General features: G+C 38.2%; 1 protein-coding gene across 3 annotated transcripts; it reads left to right on the top strand.

Annotated features, from left to right (window-relative positions):
* The first annotated feature begins 7,843 nt into the window (after nucleotides 1–7,843).
* pnpla1.S (patatin like phospholipase domain containing 1 S homeolog) lies at nucleotides 7,844–16,887 on the top strand. 3 transcript variants are annotated; one of them, XM_018249160.2, is made up of 5 exons: nucleotides 7,844–8,233; nucleotides 11,069–11,301; nucleotides 13,310–13,375; nucleotides 14,138–14,347; nucleotides 15,600–16,887. In XM_018249160.2, the coding sequence occupies exons 1-5, from the start codon at nucleotides 8,035–8,037 to the stop codon at nucleotides 15,666–15,668; spliced, it is 777 nt and encodes a 258-aa protein (XP_018104649.1). In that variant the 5' UTR covers nucleotides 7,844–8,034; the 3' UTR covers nucleotides 15,669–16,887. The 3 variants fall into 3 exon arrangements, with proteins under 3 accessions (XP_018104649.1, XP_018104650.1, XP_018104648.1); XM_018249161.2 differs by having other exon boundaries at nucleotides 7,845–8,188; nucleotides 16,753–16,887; XM_018249159.2 differs by having other exon boundaries at nucleotides 7,848–8,233; nucleotides 16,753–16,887.
* Nucleotides 16,888–18,789: the final 1,902 nt, after the last annotated feature.

Below are 18,789 nucleotides of genomic sequence, written 5' to 3'. Positions count from 1 at the left end.
TAATAAAAAGTGAGATTTATCAGTGTGTGATATTAGAACTAACCACAGAAAAACTGCCTTTTAGTGTGACATAGACATTGATATGCTAAAACGGTTTGCAACTGGTTTTAATTTGTTGCTAAGAATAGAACATTCTTATAACATACTAAAAGTGAAGGTGAAGCAAACCACCCGTTTATGTTCGTCCTAGAAACCATCTACAAAAGGTGTACATGTATGGGATCTGTTATCAGGAAACCCATAATCCAGAAAACCTCTGAATTACTGAAAAGGCAGCCTCCCATAGACTCCATATTATCCAAATAATGACATTTTTTTTTTTTTTTCCTTTTTCTCAGTAATAATAAAACAGTACTTGATCCCAACTAAAATAATTAATCCTTATTGGAAGGAAAACCAGCCTAGTGTGTTTTATGTTTACATGATTTTCTAGTAGACTGAAGGTATGAAGATCCACATTACAGAAAGATCCATTACCTGGAAAACACCAGGCATTCTGGATAATAGGTCCCATACCTGTATACCAATCGGTGCACCACTACATTGCTGACCGTGCTGAAGTTAAAACTGCTACATGATTATTCCTAAAGCGTTAAAGGGTTCAAGTGTCCGCATTCAGAATATGGGAGAAAAGGGGAGGAGCAGTATCACAAGGTTTCCAACTGACAAAAATAAGGGGGTAGTGTACAGCAAAATGAACACAAGGTGGCAGCATAGAGAAAAGACAAAACAATAGGAAAGTAAAACAAACTAGTAGAAATGTGACAGTCAGACAGGCTGGAGAAGAAAGTGACAATTGGACACCAAATAGAATGAGATTTGTATTGTAGAATGATTTATCCGTTATTCTCCATTTAATTAATGTAAAACTGGGGCAACTTCTGTTCTATACATTTCTCTTATGGATGAATATTTATCCCTGCAGTGTAAAACTTAAAATATCGGATATAGCTAAATTAAAGGAACAGTTTAGTGCGAAAATAAAAAATGTGTAAATAGATGGGCTGTGCAAAATAAAAAATGTTTCTAATATAATTAGGCAAAAATGTAATGTATAAAGGCTGGAGTGACTGGATGTGTCACATAATTGCCAGAACACTACTTGCTTTTCAGCTCTCTAACTCTGAGCTAGTCAGCGACTTGAAGGGGAGCCACATGGTACATATCTGTTCAGTGAGTTTGTAATTGATCCTCAGCATTCAGCTCAGATTCAAAAGCAACAGATATGACCCATGTGCCCCCTCAAGTCTCTGATTGGTTACTGCCTGGTAACCAGTCAGTGTAAACCAAGAGAGCTGAAAAGCAGGAAGTAGTGTTCTGGCTATTATGTTACACATCCAGGCACTCCAGCCTTTATACATTACATTTTTGCCTAACTATTAGAATTTTTTTTTATTTTGCACAGCCTATTTATCCAGTTTTTATTTTTACACTTAATTCCTTAAAGTCAGTCATTTAAAGCTGGCCATAGATGTAAAGATCCGATTGTTCAAATCCTCGAACGATCATACTTCCCCCATCTCCCGACCTGCCACTAACCTTTCAGATCAAATAAAGTAGAAAAAGAACAGATCAGCCGATGTTCTGCCCCCAACAGCAATCGTACGAAAGTTATGTCCGACAAAAGCTGGTGACTGTCTCCCACTGAACATCGTCAGATCGGCAATACATGCAGACATATTATTGCAGCCAACAGAAATTTTTTAACTTGACCGATCGGCATGGCACGACAGATGTCGGGACACTCCAAACAAGATCCGAAAATTGTACGGATCTTTGCGTCTATGGCCAGTTTAAGTCAGTGCTGTCCAACCAACCATCTGGCCCATGACCCCCCCCCCCCCACATTAAAATCTGCCTGCTGCATTGTTTAAACTTCAAATTCAGACAGTAAGATCCAGCATTGTTCACACCTGTAACAATTATTTTGTTCACACCCCTAAATCCCTGTATTGTTCATACTCAGACCCAGACTGAAAGTGGCCCTATTCACCTGGTCTCACCTCATACAAACTGCTGGAGGGGCACCAGCATTGTGTCACTGTATGTACCAGAGTTTTAACTGCTCATCTTAGAGTCCTGATAAGTTTCCCTGTCTCCTGCTTTATTCTGCCTTCCCTATGCTCCCTGTGTGTGCCATGCTCTGCCTTCCCTATGCTCCCTGTGTGTGCCATACTCTGCCTTCCCTATGCTCCCTGTGTGTGTCATACTCTGCCTGGCCCATGCTACATGTGTGTGCCATACTCTGCCTGCTCTATGCTCCCTGTGTGTGCCATACTCTGCATGCCCTATGCTCCACGTGCGTGCCATACTCTGCCTGCCCTATGTTCCCTGTGTGTGCCATACTCTGCCTGCCCTATGCTCCCTGTGTTTACCATACTCTGCCTGCTCTATGCTCCCCGTGTGTGCCATACTCTGCCTGCCCTATGTTCCCTGCATGTGTTATACTCTGCCTGCCCTATGCTCCCTGTGTGTGCCATACTCTGCCTGCCCTATGTTCCCTGTATGTGTTATACTCTGCCTGCCCTATGCTCCTTGTGTTTGCTATACTCTGGCCAGCCCTATGCTCCTTTTGTGCGCACTATACTCTGTCTGCCCCATGCCAACTATGTGTCTCATATTTTGCCTGCCCTATATGCCATACGCTGCCTGCCCCATGCTGCCTGTGTGTGCCATACTCACGCTCCTTGTTTGTGACATACTCTGCCTGCCCTATGCTCCCAATGTGTGCCATATTCTGCCTTCCCTATGCTGCCTTATGTTCCCTATGTGTGTCATACTCTGCGAATCTCAGCAGTTTGATATTTTTATAAAATTTTTCCCAACCATTCACTATCATTCTGTATTATGCGGTGTTAGTGCTCAGTGACAAAACTGAGCTGCTACTCCCCAAAGAGTGAGTAAGCCTCAGGAAAATGAACATTGCATTAAAATGAACTATGTCTTTCTTGAATCTAACTACCAGTTAGAAAATGAAAGATCTTATTAGTTGCTATAAGCAACTTCTATAGGTGTCTGTAAATTGGCCTCTCTGCAAACTAGAAATTGTGGGGAGGCCTGGCCACCAATGTATGTTTTTTTACTTGTAGGAGGGGGGGCGGAACCACCAATGTATTTTTTTTACATGCAGGCTTGGCCCAGAAAATTTTATAGTACAGGACCCTGCAAATTCTTGTAGTGGCCCTGGCCACAAATATGCTTTATATAAACAATATTATCTGAACTATAAGCTCTTTTGAGATGGGCCCTCTAAATATTAATACGTAGTAAGCTGTGTATACACCCATCTGTTGTACAGTGCTGCAGGATATTGGTGCTTATGGCAGGTTCCCACACAGTAAGTGTCCTTTAAAAACAAATTTATTTTTTGAATAAAAATGGCTTTTATTTCAGCCGGTAGCAACAGGTTGCAAAATAAAGGCAGTTTTCTTAAAAAAACAACAAAAATAGCTTTCAGCAGCAATAATAATACAGCAAAAAGAAAAGGCAGACATATCACAGACCTAATTGTGTATGTGTGTATGTATACATAGACGTCTATACATTTATTTATACATTTATAACTCTTTTAGCCAACTTTGAGAGACTGACTAGCCTGGGTTTTAAGGGCTACTGATTAGCAGCCTGAGGCTAATCACACCCAGCTGGTCAACATGTAGGTCTGCTATAGTGCTATATAAATGCATGTTATAGTAATAGTAATAAGTATATAATAATATTTATAAAAAAACAGTAAGTTCTGATGGTACATCCCGTCACCAAATTATTCATGATAAATCCAAAGAAATTGGACATAGTCACAGTTACAACAAAGAATAGTAGTTTCCTTTCTAACGGCTTCCACAATGCAATTCCTTCTGAGCTAAGCAACTAGTACACCATATAATGTAAACCTTACCAAAGGCCAGCAAACATGATTCACCGCTGATAGCTATCAAGCCTGCTTAATAACTGAAACCTCATTGAGTGCATACAAACTATTCACAGCAGCTTGAGAGCCTCTTATTACTCACTTGATCCCAGGCCTCATGTTAATGTTGTTTTTAATGGTCTGAATCACAGTGAGCTCCAAATTGATCCACCTCAGCACTTATTCTTGGAGAGGGCTGTGATCCCACTCAGCGGCTAAAAATCACTTCCTACGGAATCTAAGTAGAACTGCAAATCGTGTCATGAACTTCTAGCGCCAGTCAGCAGGATAGAATTACAAAATATCTGCAATCAGTTTAGGAATTGTTCAGTATAAAATAAAAATGGAGTAAATAGATAGGCTGTGCAAAATAACACATGTTTTCAATATACTTAGTTAACCAAAAATGTAATCTATGAAGACTAGAGTGACTGGATGTCTAACACAATAGCCAGAACACTACTTCCTGCTTTGCAGCTCTCTTGACTTCCACTGATTGGTTACCAGACAGTAACCAATCAGTAACTTGAGGGGGGGTAACATGAGTCATAACTAAGAATTAGAGCGCTACAAAGCAGGAAGTAGAGTCCTGGCTATTATGTTACATACAGTATCCAGCTACTCCAGACTTTATAGATGACTATATTATAAACATTTTTTATATGGCACCGCCTGTCTATTTATCCAGTTTTTATTTTTACACTGAACTCTTACTTTAAGATTCACCCTACATGATGCCTGGAAGTTAGAGGTATATTTAATTTCATTGCAACTCTAGAGATGCTGTTGGATTTGCAACTGTCTGCCTGACTGCCGTCACCTTGAAACTAAAACTGCAATTGTCTTAGACCATTAAAGCCTCCTGCAGATCTTCTATTGACTGTTAATATAATGCTGTTTCACCTGGGCACATCCACTGAATTGATTTGCAGTCAGATTATTGGGTGTTCTTATGTTCATTATCACAAAATGATTGTGGTAATACTGCACCTGATGTAACGGTTATTCAGTGTATTCTAAGGCAGTGTGCACAGAGCACAAAACTGAAACATTCCTCTAATGCAGAACTGCAACTGCCCCAATGAATCGATCACTGCCTACATCCACCCTCCAGTACCTTACCATCCCCTACCCAAGTTTGCCAGAGTCATTCAGAGCAGCAGACATTACAGGCCTCAACAGGGCTTTTTCACCTCATTGTCATAAATGAGCCCTGTATTGTACGGATTATTACTGTAAAGGGATACTGTCATGGTTTTTATGGTGTAGTTTTTATTTATAAATTACATTGTTTACACTGCAAATAATTTAAAATACCATATAAAATGTTATTCCTGAACCAACAAGTATATATTTTTTTAGTTGTAATATTGGTGTGTAGGCAGCCATTTCAGGTCATTTTGCCCGATCCTGTGCTTTCAGGAAGGATGGGACTGCTTTCAGGCAGGCTATTGCTTCTCCTACCCAATGTAACTGAAAGAGTAGCAGTAGGACATCGATTTTTACTATTGAGCGCTATTCTCATATGCACCAAGGAGCTGTTATCATGTCTTAGGGACCTGTTATCTGGTTACCTTCCCATTGTTATAGTGTTAGGCTGCTGGGGAAAAAGGGGAGAGGGTGATATCACTCCAACTTGCAGTGCAACAGTAAAGAGTGACTGACGTTTATCAGAGCACAAGTCACATGACTGGGGCCACCTGGGAAATGGACAATACATCTAGCCCCATGTCAGATTTCAAAATGAAATGTAAGAAAATTTGTTTGCTCTTTTGAAAAACTGATTTCAGTGCAGATTTTCTGCTGGACCAGCAGTATTAAATTATGCTTTTTAAAAAAAAACTGTAACAGAATCCCTTTAACTTTTAAAATGAACATACAAGTTGCTGTAGATTTAGAGAGAACTGCACCCAAAATAATTCTATAATTCTAGGCAACTTTCCAATGTACTTTAATACAACAATCACAAGTTACAGTATGTGTGACTGAAATTGCAATTGAAAGCAGTAGTGTGATGTGCCCGATACCCGTGGGACCCGCGGGTTTAGGGTTTGTGCCGATCTCGCACTCTTCTTCGCGGGTGGCAGACGGGTGTGGGTTGAGCTCTTCTCCTGCACTCCGCGCCCACAAACATCAAATGCCGGCTTTCGACTTCCGGGTTTCAGTTTTCTTTTTATGACTTTTGAAACAAGGTAGCAGATATCAGTTCTCCTCCAGGTCTTTTAGTCATCTGGCTTGTGCTACATTTCTAGAGTGCGTACCACAGGGGCAGAGAATATAAATTTGAGATATATACTCGTTTGAATTGCAATTTGCAATTTGAATTGTAATTATAAAAGTTTTGAATATGTTAACTTTGTGTATGCAGGACATTTGCCATAACATTTTCTTTTATGTCGGATGAACTAAATTAGGCTAAAGGAGACAGGTAGTGGTTGGGGAGGGGGCAAGCACTTGTAATAAAATTTGAGAAGGCAGAAAAGGCAATGGGTGGCACATACTGGCTATTTGGCAAGTAGATGGAGAGGGGACTGGAAGCTTCCTATCCTCAGCAGTCAGAGCAAGTAAAACGAAGGCAGAATTTAACTGCATAGAGTTAGGTTTCTTATAAAAACTGTAGACATTTTTTAATTAAAGTATATTGGAGAATTGGTGATAGATTACTTTTTCATTAGAGTAAAAATGGGATTTTATTTTTTTGCCTTTACGTCCCCATTTCCACTTACTGTATATGAAACTGCATCAGTTAGGACTTCCATGGGTCCCTGTAACTTAACAACTGCCTTTCCCTCAACCATTTCCAAATTATGTGATGACAAGCCTGGTTGAACCTGTTCAGTCTGGAATGTGGTCACACTGCACAGACTGCTTGCACACATCTAGTGCATGACAACCTTCTTTGGGAATCATTAGGAAACAATATTTTTAATACATGGACAGTTTATGCCAACTGGCTGCATTTGCATGCCACACATATAGTAGAACAATCTCAGTTATCAAAATAATAGACTGGAATGTCGATGTTGCAAAAATTTCCATATCCAATTGCTTATTGGCAGGTACAACTAGATCTTTTTCAGCTTCCTGTCCTGTTTCAAAGATTTTTTTTCTATGGGTTGAGATTATTACCCTGGCCCTCGGTTAATTCCAAGATTGCTGTATTGAGAACACAACTGGATCAACTAGCAGTAAGGCAGGTTATAATCAAGTTAAAAGGTTGAACTTGATGCACATGTGTCTTTTTTCAACCTAACTTACTATGTTACTATGTAATGTAGACTAATACACCTAGTTTTATTATAAATCTACATTCACCATTATAGATATCTGTGCAGTGAGAGTGGGTTATCATGCATTGAAACACAAGCAGCAATCTGGACATGGCCGTAGGGCTCCTGTTTACAGACAATGGCCCAATTGCAGTGTGACCATATACACAGCATATTAGATACAAGTTCTTGGCACTGGCGGGCATTTAATGAAGACTGGCCAAATTTGGACTTGAGCTGCAGGTAGAAAAATGAAAGCAAATGTATAATTGGTTGATACCAGTTACTGCCTAGGTGCAAAATTAGCCCATTGTTCATATATGACTCCAACTGGCTTCCATTGCACTCAGATGTGATTTCTGGAGTATAATTAAATATCTAATTTGAGTTGTCTGATCTCTCCTTATTCACAGCTGTTTTGGGGACAGCACACATGACTTAGATGTAGCTGTGAGTGGCAGCAAGTGCCACCGTATCATTTCATGCACTTACTCCCTATGTATTCTGCAGACAGCCGGCACTGCAGCAATGGTTTCCTGTAACTGCAGTAGATAAACCGACCTATGAAGGGTTACACAAGTGCACATAAGGAAAAACAGGTGACATGCTGTTGTGTAACTGATGAAGCATGTGTGGTATTTAAATTATCAATTACTGCATACCAGTGCAATTAGGAGTAAACAAAGAGTCTAACTTTTTTATTTTGCTAATGGATTATTCTGGATAAGGGTGTTTACAGACAAGCCCGTACTGAGGATTACTGAATTGATTGATTTTCAGAAGAAACCTTCTTTATACATTTTTGCTTGAGGAATTTACTTGCTTGATCCTACATGCAGTGATAGACTGCTTGCGATGCCTAAACCGGCAGAAACTGGGTGTATGCCTCAGTCGTTGTCATTCTCAGGTAGTGGCTTTCTTTCAGTGTATCAGATGGGAGCTGTAAAAGCACTGTGGGATCTGGCTCCTGAACTGATGCAATCGGCACCCAAGGTGTATGGAGCATCCGGTGGGTCTCTTGCTGCTGCAGCTGTTGTATTGAGAATTAATATAGGTAAATAATTTGCTACTGCCACAAGGCTTCTGATTGACGCTACTTACTCTGTAAGAATTTTATTAATGTGGCTCAGACTAATCACAACAGAAGAAAGTTCTAATTTCATACATATTTATAAAAAGATAATTTTATTGAAAGCCAGACTACTACTATACTATATATTTGATTATCACTTTATCTCTGTTCTCAGAATGCATGGTTGTAAAGCAATGGTTAGCAAAGAAGATAAGTCAGTAATAAGTTTTCATTTTCTGGTCGGATGTAGAATAAAATATACAGTATTCTCTGTATATCTTTCATTCTACATCCAACCAGTTGGTTTAGCAGAAAATTAAACAAAATTACTGGCTGCATCTTTTTGAAAGAAAAAACTGTGCTTCACTATCCCTCTTTCTACTTGTAGCTTTTTGAAAGACAGATAGAATCTCTGTTCTTTACTGAAATAATCAAGCTGCTCTTCGCTATCCCGCTTTCTACTTGCCGCTTTTTGCCAGAGTCAGTTATTTTGAAAAGCATTTAGCTCTAATACATAAAAACTGTACCGAATTTTAAATCGGTTATATTTTAAACATTTCTATTTTCCATTGGATTAAACTTAATGGTTTTTTTCTATGTAAAAAGTCTTGTTAGAGCTCAAAGCAGCCATATATCTGCAGATTCATGAATTGAATAGTAAAATAGAAACTGGTAAAAGAGAGTGTGGAAGGAAAAAGGAGGATGAAGGAACATTAGAGAAAAGAAGAGGCTGGAATATAGAAAGAGCTTATGAACAGCAGGCAATAAATTGTTGCGTAAAAGACCGTCTGACATCTCAAACTGACATAACAAAATATTGTAAAATGTAAAATATTTAGTATTTCTGTCTCAATAACCATCCCTAACTGTTAAACTTCATCAACTAGGAGCATGTGCATTGGAAATCAGGACCAGGTCAGCTTCCAGTGTGCATGCTCCTACTTGGATAACCACAAACTGGATATGATCTAGCCAAATATAATGGCCAGTAACTCCACTGTCTTGCCTTGGCTGAAGAGGTGCTTAGTCATTTTCATAAACCTACAGAGTTTGCAGGTGAACCTCAGCAATGTGGTATCTATTCTGTAAAATATCCCAGACATCTCCACAGTGGCTTTGGTTATATTCAGCTTTAATTGTTCCTTGGACAAAGCCACTAAATGATTGTTAAATGTTTAATTTGCAACTGTATTACTTGTTCTACATGACTGTAGATTTCACCTTGCTATTGCTTCTGGGATATTCAAGACAGAAAATAAGAATTTGACGCTCAATGGCCTTTTAGCTGCACCCCAACCCACCTGCTTGAAGGAAATTTTGCTAATTACCAGGATTTCACAAAAACAACGTATTTCCATGAATTGCACCAGTTAGACCTAATTCCAAATATCTTACTATGCTCAGGTCTCCACATCCTTAGTTTACTGCCATTTATAGAATTACATACACATGAAATGTATAGGGCTGCCAAACCACCAACACAAGTTTTGAGAGAATTTTCATAGTTGGCATCACATTTTTAATAGGAGTTGGATTTAGGCTATTCTCATGCTGATAAAACAAAAGCAGATGTATTAAAATATGTTACTGACTATGCTTGTCTTGCGTTAATATCTGTTAAGCAGATTGGCTGCTTACTAAGCAGTTTAAAGTATATTTTCAACAATTTCTTTCATCAGCTCTCATAAAGAACTTCATTTATTGGGAAAAACAGCAGGCCAGTGTGTCTGCTAATGCCATGTCTTTGCGATCAACTCTCTGTTTGCGTAGGATTCTTTGTCGTGAGAACATAGGCATCCACTAAGGTGTGATAAACAACTACAATGACCGGTTTCAGAAAAAAATGCAACCTTTTTCTTCTGCTCAACCTCTACAAAAAATATGCATTTGCCAATAGTGAGGCTTAATGTCATGTTAAAAGGATGCTAATGTCCTTTGCTGGAAAAAAACACAACACAGATCATAGTCAGTGCAAGAAATTAAGTAATGAAAGTTTAGTAGTTGGCTGTGAGGCTACTCCATAAAGAAAAGGGTATAGACAATATTTGCTTTAAATAGAAAATATATCTGTGGCAGTTTACAATTGTTTTACGCAGAGCAACACATGTATATATTGTATGTATAGAAAAGAAGACTAGGCTGTAAATGAGAATGTTGTTTTGTACTGGGAAGGTCCGTATCTGTAGGATAGCCTGGACTGCGAGGCTGCAACCTTTATGTCCAACTGCTGTTGGCATTCTGCAGTTTCAGAAACTATTCTTTATATAAATAATGAGACCTCTAGATATAGTTTTGCCCATCCTCATCACCATAAGATGATCAGTGAGTCAGTGTAGAGCAGGGTGTTATATAACCAGACTAATGGCCAATATGTATCACCTATGGCCATATTAGCAACAGTTCACCATGCCTACCAGGAAATACAAGGATACCCATGGCCGTGAATCAGGGTTTTAGCTGTCTACCTGTATAGCACAACAATATATTATAGGAGACTACATAGCAACCTTCAGATAACTGGTTCAAGCCCAGGCAGGATGTTATACCTGTCTTAGCGTGTTATTAAAGAATGTGTTTCCCGTCCTACTCATGAAATTGCCTTCAGGGAGTGCGTTGATGACCACATCATATCTGCCATAGATATCAAACTAGTGCTCACAAATTTCATATCATTTCATTTCAAGTGTTTTAATTTAACTTTAACACTCCTATGATTTTCTCTGTGTACATTCTTAGTACTTTGTATTTTTTCCAAGTAATGGTTGTACATTTTGTTTCATATTCTTATTTATCACACATATCACATATTATGTTCAGATCAGGTGCAGAAAACCATCTTTGAAGCTGCAAGGGAAGCCAGAAAGTTTGTACTTGGGCCCTTACTGTCAAAATTCAATTTAATGATAATTCTCCAAAATGCCTTACGGAACTTTTTACCTGACAATGCACATGAGAAGGCTACTGGGCGTCTTTATGTTGGCGTTACACGATTATCCGATGGAAAAAATATACTGATTTCTGATTACAAATCAAAAGAGGAAGTTATTCAGGTAATGGTTTGATAAGATCCTTTGAAAGGACATTTATTTTTTGTTCACTATTTTTTTCTTGATTCTGTTTAGTTAGAGTTACATTTGCTACCAATTTCCAAAAAGGAAAAATTAATGCATCATTATGTTTTCACCAATGATAAAAATTTATGGAGGGGCCGGGGTGGCAAATAATGCTTTGGTACCCAGTTTGGTTCACAGTTCTGTGATGTAGAGCACTCTGCATGTTCCATGCCCAGTGATAATTTTTTCTGGGACAAACCACCTTTGAGGCAGTGCTGTTTTCATTTAGTCGGTAAATGTTTGAGGGCCAGATTATAATGAAATACTGTTGTAATCTAATGAGGTCAATGATGCTCTTTACCTGTCTGGGTTCATACATTTTCAAGATTCCTCGATAGCGTGACTATTTTTTTTAATTGTTATTCACATAGATTTAATACAAGGTTTTACTAAAAATAATCATAAAGTCCATTATTATTGGACCAATAGCAATCACAAAAGGACACAAGCCTAGAGAACCTGCACTTTTTTTGTGCAGAGCAAAGAATATAATCATTATAAAAGATCCGATTTCTTATTTAAACTATTACAACATATTAAATATGTATATTAAACCATAGAGTCTACTGTATCTCTGTATTTACGTCCCTGATCATTATCTTTACTAACTGTATATTTTAGCATCACAATAGCCTTTGATATTATACTTGTTATTATATTATATTTTGGACTTATTATACTTGTCCAAAGCCCTGGGGCATTTCCCAGCCTCACTGTCCTCACTGTAGAGAACCACCTACGCTGCTTCAAATTAAGTCCTCTAGTCTAAAGGGGTGGCCTCTGGTGCAGTGATCCTTTTTATGGGGAAAAAGATCTCTGTCTATAATGCCATCTAATGTACTTGTAAGTAGATGTGTAGTGGCTTCACCCCAACTGTATCATTTTTATAAACACAAATACTTTGTAAAAGCTATGTTGGTGCATTATCTGTTGAATACTACATTTACTTCCCATTCTCTGGATATCGAGAATTTGTACTGTAGAACAAGCGTATATTTTACTTTAGATGTGTCAATATGGTGTTTTATATTTAGTCCAAAATCCATGAAAATAATAGGAAGATTCCATGGGGCAAATTAACTAAAGGGCGGAGTGACTAATGCTGGCGAAAATTTGCCAGTGTGACGTCATTTTGGTACTTCGCTGATTTACTAACAGGTGCAGGCGTAACTTCGCTAGTGAAGGAGATAGACAGTTGCGCAACTGCACACTCTAACGCCAGCGAATTTTCGCTCTGGCGAACGGACGTAACTGCGCATATTCACTAAGATGCGGATTTTACTGAACGTTAGCTGTTCCGCCAGACTTGCCTTCGGCAGCTCAAACCAGTCGAAATGCAATGGGGAAGTGCAATAGGACTTCATCAATTTTTTTTTGTTGAAAAAAAAACCCCGGCGTCTTTTCACTTTTTCAGGGTGATAGGCTGCAAAAGTCAGTAAAAATTTTTTGGGTACCTGGGTTCCCCCCTACATTTTCTAACATATGGAACATAAACTATACACTGGGCTCATGTGTAGGGCATTATAACAACTCTATTTTTTTTTTATTAAGGTTCCCTGGACTTGTGTAATGTAATGTATTTGCTGCAACATATACGTGCATTCAACTTTATCATTTCCCCCCGTATGCAAATTAGCCAATGCTAGTGCATCTTCGCCGAAGTAACGTTAGCGAAAATTCGCCAGCATTTGGCGCCCTGGACGAAACTTTGCATTTTAGTAAATTAGCGATGTCTGAGAGAATTTTCGCCTGGCGAAGTGTAGCAATGGGTGCGAAGCCGTCGCTGGTGTATTTTCGCCGCTTAGTAAATTTACCCCCATGACTCTCCAGATGGTGGAAAAGTTATATGTATGGAGGTATTGTCACACTGTAAATAACAAGTTAACATGTCTTTGTTATTATACCCATTCTCATTTGCATGTTGATTTTTTCTTAACTTTTACAGGCACTCATATGTAGCTGTTTTATTCCTATTTACTGTGGTCTTGTCCCTCCTTCTTTCCGAGGAGTGGTGAGTACATGTTTATGAAACATTTGTTATAGGTTGAAAAACAAGACAAAAAGAAGATGTAACCAAAAATTGTTGCACTAAAGAGCTAAAGAGATAAGAGTGTTGCTATTTGTAAGGCAGAACAAGAATGCACATATGGTTTATACAAGTAATAGGATAGGTGAGTAAATCAACTACACAGATAGTTACAGTACCACTAGCTAGTAAAGAATCTGAAAGAAGAAGCTGTGCTGTAGTCGTCAATCTCTGATTGAGTCATCGAGGCAACCACGGTGGATAAACTATTCCTCATTAGTATTTTTTCACTGTCCTGCTGAGATATAATGCTATTTTAATAATTACGATTTGGTTCATGCGAATCTATAACCTTTATGACTAATTTAGGTAATGATCTAACAATAATGTACAATAACAATGTGTCCCTGCTTTTTTGCCCCTTCAGCTAGAGAGTGTTTTATACCCCTCCATCCAACTGGGCTTTGGGGTAGAGCCTGTAATATGCAATTTGGGAGTCTTGGGTAGCACACACAGTACAGACATGTAGTTGTGAGACAAACCATTGTTTGGGTGTCACAAAATCACAGAACAATGCAAGTCATTTTGCTCTGGTAAAGACTGCATGAGAACTGAAGCAGCCCTGCAGCATACAGTATAGCCTTACATAAAATAACATGTTGGATTTTAATATTAGTGGAACAGATTATTTTGTATATATTAAAAATAGCTTAAATTAGTTGTAAGGGTGGTCTTCTCTCTTCACAGAAATATATTGACGGAGGACTTACTAGCTTTCAACCTCACTATGGCAAAAGGTCCATGATAACTGTGTCTCCTTTTTCTGGAGAAATTGATATTTGTCCACGGGACAGCCCTCTTTGTCATCATTACTTACACGTATGCAACACAAGTTTTCAGCTCACAATGGAGAACCTCAGTAGAGTGAGCCATGCATTATTTCCACCCTCAGTCAGGGTAAGTCATGAATTACCTTTTAATGTACCACTCCATGGATTATATGTAGTTATGTTTTATACCATACAGATAACACACAAGCATAAATAGAAGGGCAAGAGCGCACAAAGTTCTTGGCACTGTACATAATGTTAAAAAGGTAGGATCTTAGTTTCTTTTTGAAGCAGTTGAGAGAGTGTTCCCTACAGAGAAATTTAGGAATATACAGTATCTAGCAGAAAAAGTCTGCACATTTTGAGTTTTCTTGAAAATGTTCACCACTCTGAGCATTGTCTTTAGTTCAACTGAGTGGTAGGAAATAGTGATGAGTGATTTTTTTTTTTTTCATTGATTTGTGGAGAAATTCCGCACTTCGCCATCTGTAAATTTTTTCCCAAAACTGCTACAAAAATCTGCCTCCAAAAATTTTGCCGCAACTAAAAAGTCGCCAAGATAAAATGGTTACAGAGAAAAAGCAGTCATAGAGACAAGAAAGTCACCACAAGAAAAATGCCTATTGACTTTAATGCATTTGGAATGAGAAAAAAGTGTTGTGGGCGTAAAAAAATTGTCGCGTATAAAAAAAAAGTTTTGTGTGAGTTTTGTGAATTTTTTTACAGTTTCAAAAAATTTTTCGGTGAAGCAAAACAGGACACATTCGCTTATCACTAGTAGGGATTTCCCATCATTTAAACCCTTTAGGTTAGTAAAGTCACAGACATCCAATCACAATGGTTCCATTGAACTTATTCAGATCCTCATTGAGGCAGCTGTTAATTCTTCAATGTACATAACTGGAAGTGAGAAGTGTTGTGAAACCGCCAGGGTAAGGATATCAAATTGTTGATGATAAGCAGTGTTGCAGGCCCCTTTCTCTTTTTAGGGATGGTTGTTCAAGTTTGGCCCCCTGTTAAACCTTCTGACTTCTTGGTTAAAACTATGCATATAACAGTCCTCAATGGAGTTTTCCTTCACATGTAGATAGACTGCTGAACCTTGACCTGAGGAGTCAGTCCTCCTATGTTGGCCATTCTCTTATTGAGCAGTACAACTTCTGTCTTTGGGTCTTGCTTGGTTTGAAAAACTCAGGAGTGAAATGTTAGTTGCAAATTCTTATGTTCCAGCCACATACTGTATGGTATGACTATGTTGTTTCACCTGCTATGTGCCTCGCCTCTGTTTGTTGCTCATTTTGTTTTTTTTATTGACCTTATTTTGTTTTGGTACAGTCTGTACTCCAAAGCTTAAAAAAATGACATAAAATATTTCTCAGTTTATGTTCCAGATGGTGATGGGAATCAAACAGCAAATACTGATCAATATGAGTGGATTTACTGTATAATTCAATATCAATGTTCCCTGTCCCCGCTGATAAGTATTGCGCAATTCAAAAATCGAAGTTTGCTGTCTTTCACATCTTCTCCTGTGAACTTGAAGTTTATATCAAGTTTATGTGGTTACTGAGGGCTGGAACCTAGGGCAGTACTGTTAAAATGTTTTTATTTTGTGGTTTAAAACATGTCCATAAAATCATTGTAAAAATAATTATATTTTAAAAAAAATAAAGTTATAAAATACTGTATAGGAATAGGACATAACATGAAGCACTGCGAGTGTGGGAAAGAGATAGAGACAAGTGTGTCGTGAATCAGCTAAGAATTACTTTGTTTGAGAATGGTTCAGATTTGTACCTGATATATAATCTAAGAAAAAATCTTTCAACTCTGCTGCCCATTGTTAAATTCAGATAATACTGGAGAGGATATACAGTTCAGTGCTGACAAGAGCCATAAGGGGAGGGAGTACAGACAGAACATCTGTTCACAGACGCAGGTCATTTGGTGTGTACTTTTTAAATGACCAGTACAGTATATTGGGTTGGAGAGCAACAGAAGCATGCAAAAAGTTCACAAATATGGGCTGTGATTGACTATTGATAGCCTTTATGTGTACTGGGAGTCTATGGGAGGCTCTGTTTGGCAGTACAAATGGTTTCTATGCAATTAAAGCTTGCCGTCAAGCCAGGATTTCAAAAATAAGCACCTGCTTTGAGACCATGGGGAGCAACATGCAAGTGGTTGATGAACTATGTGTGTTAAAGGGCCAGTATACCTTCCTTGTTAACACATGAGTTCAATTACTTACTATTATTTTTGCCTATTGTTTTAATCCCAAAAACTATGATTTTTGTTTCTTGTGCTAAACAGGTAAAACATGGGAAATTGAAGCTCCTCCATGTTTGACCCTTGCGAGGTAGATAATTAGATTTTCAGTGCACAGAAAATCCATGTGCATAATGGACTCTTACTTGTCTCTGCACTGTTACTCTTATGATCTACCTCACTCATGTTGAGCAAGGGTATGCTGCCCCTATCATTGTATGAGCTGGGAAGAAACACAATAACCAACTTGCTTTCTATCTACAGATGCTGAATAAATTCTTTGACCAAGGCTACAAAGATGCTGCTGATTATCTACAAAGGGTTGGCTTCAATAAATCCCAGGAACAAACTGTTTCAGCAACACAAAACTGGTCTTAAAATGAAAGATACAAGAAAAAGCTTAAATAATGGACATTTCAGAAGCTGTATCTGTACATATGTGTACTTGCGCGTGAGCCTACAGTCACACAAAGAATAAGGGGATTGAGGATTTTTAAAAATTTTCTGGTGGCTTTGTTTATCTACAGTATATTTCGATCATTTCTGGAGTATTAAACAACACATGTATGCATTTGTGCTTCTATGTATATAATTATGAATATATTTTTTAAACAATAAGCGGCCGATTCACTAAATTCGAGTGAAGGATTCGAAGTAAAAAAACTTCGAATTTCGAAGTATTTTTTGGGCTACTTCGACCATCGAATGGGCTACTTCGACCTTCGACTACGACTACGACTTTGAATCGAAGGATTCGAACTAAAAATCATTCGACTATTCGACCATTCGATAGTCGTAGTACTGTCTCTTTAAAAAAAACTTCGACCCCCTAGTTCGGCAGCTAAAAGCTACCGAAGTCAATGTTAGCCTATGGGGAAGGTCCCCATAGGCTTTCCTAAGTTTTTTTGATCGAAGGATAATCCTTCGATCATTGGATTAAAATCATTCGAATCGTTCGATTCAAAGGATTTAATCATTCGATCGAAGGAATAATCCTTCGATCGTACGATCGCAGTATTTGCGCTAAATCCTTCGACTTCGATATTCGAAGTCGAAGGATTTCAATTCCTAGTCGAATATCGAGGGTTAATTAACCCTCGATATTCGACCCTTAATGAATCAGCCCCTAAATGTAGGTTATTATAACAAATCTGCCCTCAGCAATGTGTGTGTGTTTTTTTTATACTGTAGCTGCCTAGACACTAAGTGTAGGTTTTTTTGTCATAAAAAAATTATAAAAACATTGACATAGCCAGAATGTTTTTTGTAAACATATATATCGATCATATTGCACATCAAGACATAGGATATTTCAACATATCACATTTTCCATCTCGCTGCTCAAACCTCCCCAACAGAGCTATAAACCAAACTTCCTGAACCACCGTTAGTAACCATACATTATTATTTCAATTATTTCAATTATAGCCGTTGAGCGATTTTTCTGAATAATGTTTTTTTCTTTTTTTACAACTCAAAGTCAATGGGTTTAGTATATTTTCAACCCCTGTCCTCTTTCAGTGTCTAGAAGTTGCCCTTTATCTTCTGGTCCCCCTGCAGCCACAGACTTCCTCTGTAGTTATGCCCCTGACCAATACCATCTAATGTCTGCATCGAAAATTGTCTGTAATGTAGAAACCGACAGTCAAATTGAGGATACAAGAAAACTTTTGTTTGTGCAGGATTTAGTGACTGGTGGGCCCAGACTAGGGCTGTGTATAGTCCACTGGAAAAGTGACATTTTTCTCATCCCCATCTCAGCCCCTTCTTCTGGCTAGTTTGTACTGGGTTCTGGTAATTAAAACTGCTGCACAGTCCTGACTCATGTTCTAAAATGGTCAGGTTTACATAATACTGGGATTGCACTATATCTTCTATATACACAGTATATAGCAAGCAAGCTATATATCCTGTAAATTAATTTGCTGGACTTTACAGCCTGCAATTCTCCACCCATAAGGTTTTAGCTTGCTTATTTTCCACCATTGCTTCTTCACGCACAGACTCTGATATTATGATCATTATGTATTTTATTATTTATTCATTTCTCATTTTAGTCAGTCTCATCCTCCTTCTCTCTGTATGTTTCAGTATATTAACTACAATTATAACTTTATCCATAATCCCCAGACCACAGAAATAATGATACAGACTTTATGTTAAATGTGTGAAGATCACAGCTTTATTAAGAATGTTATATATATACATACGTATGCAGGGTTATCAAATTACTGAAAATCAAAGGACATGTATAAAACATCTAGATGTCATTTCATCATCAGAGGATCCGGTAATCCCACC

The sequence above is a fragment of the Xenopus laevis genome, chromosome 2S (assembly GCF_017654675.1).
Source record: "Xenopus laevis strain J_2021 chromosome 2S, Xenopus_laevis_v10.1, whole genome shotgun sequence".
NCBI classification, from domain to species: domain Eukaryota; kingdom Metazoa; phylum Chordata; class Amphibia; order Anura; family Pipidae; genus Xenopus; species Xenopus laevis.
Note: the sequence above shows the minus strand (reverse complement) of the source record. Positions and strands in the feature narration are given on the sequence as shown.

What these genes read in the sequence shown, in the direction of transcription:
- pnpla1.S (XM_018249159.2), top strand. Translation starts at nt 8,035, where the DNA reads ATGCCTAAACCGGCAGAAACTGGGTGTATGCCTCAGTCGTTGTCATTC. An exon ending in CAAAAGAGGAAGTTATTCAG is followed by an intron (nt 11,302 to 13,309) that starts GTAATGGTTTGA and finishes TAACTTTTACAG; the next exon opens with GCACTCATATGTAGCTGTTT. An exon ending in TATTTCCACCCTCAGTCAGG is followed by an intron (nt 14,348 to 16,752) that starts GTAAGTCATGAA and finishes TTCTATCTACAG; the next exon opens with ATGCTGAATAAATTCTTTGA.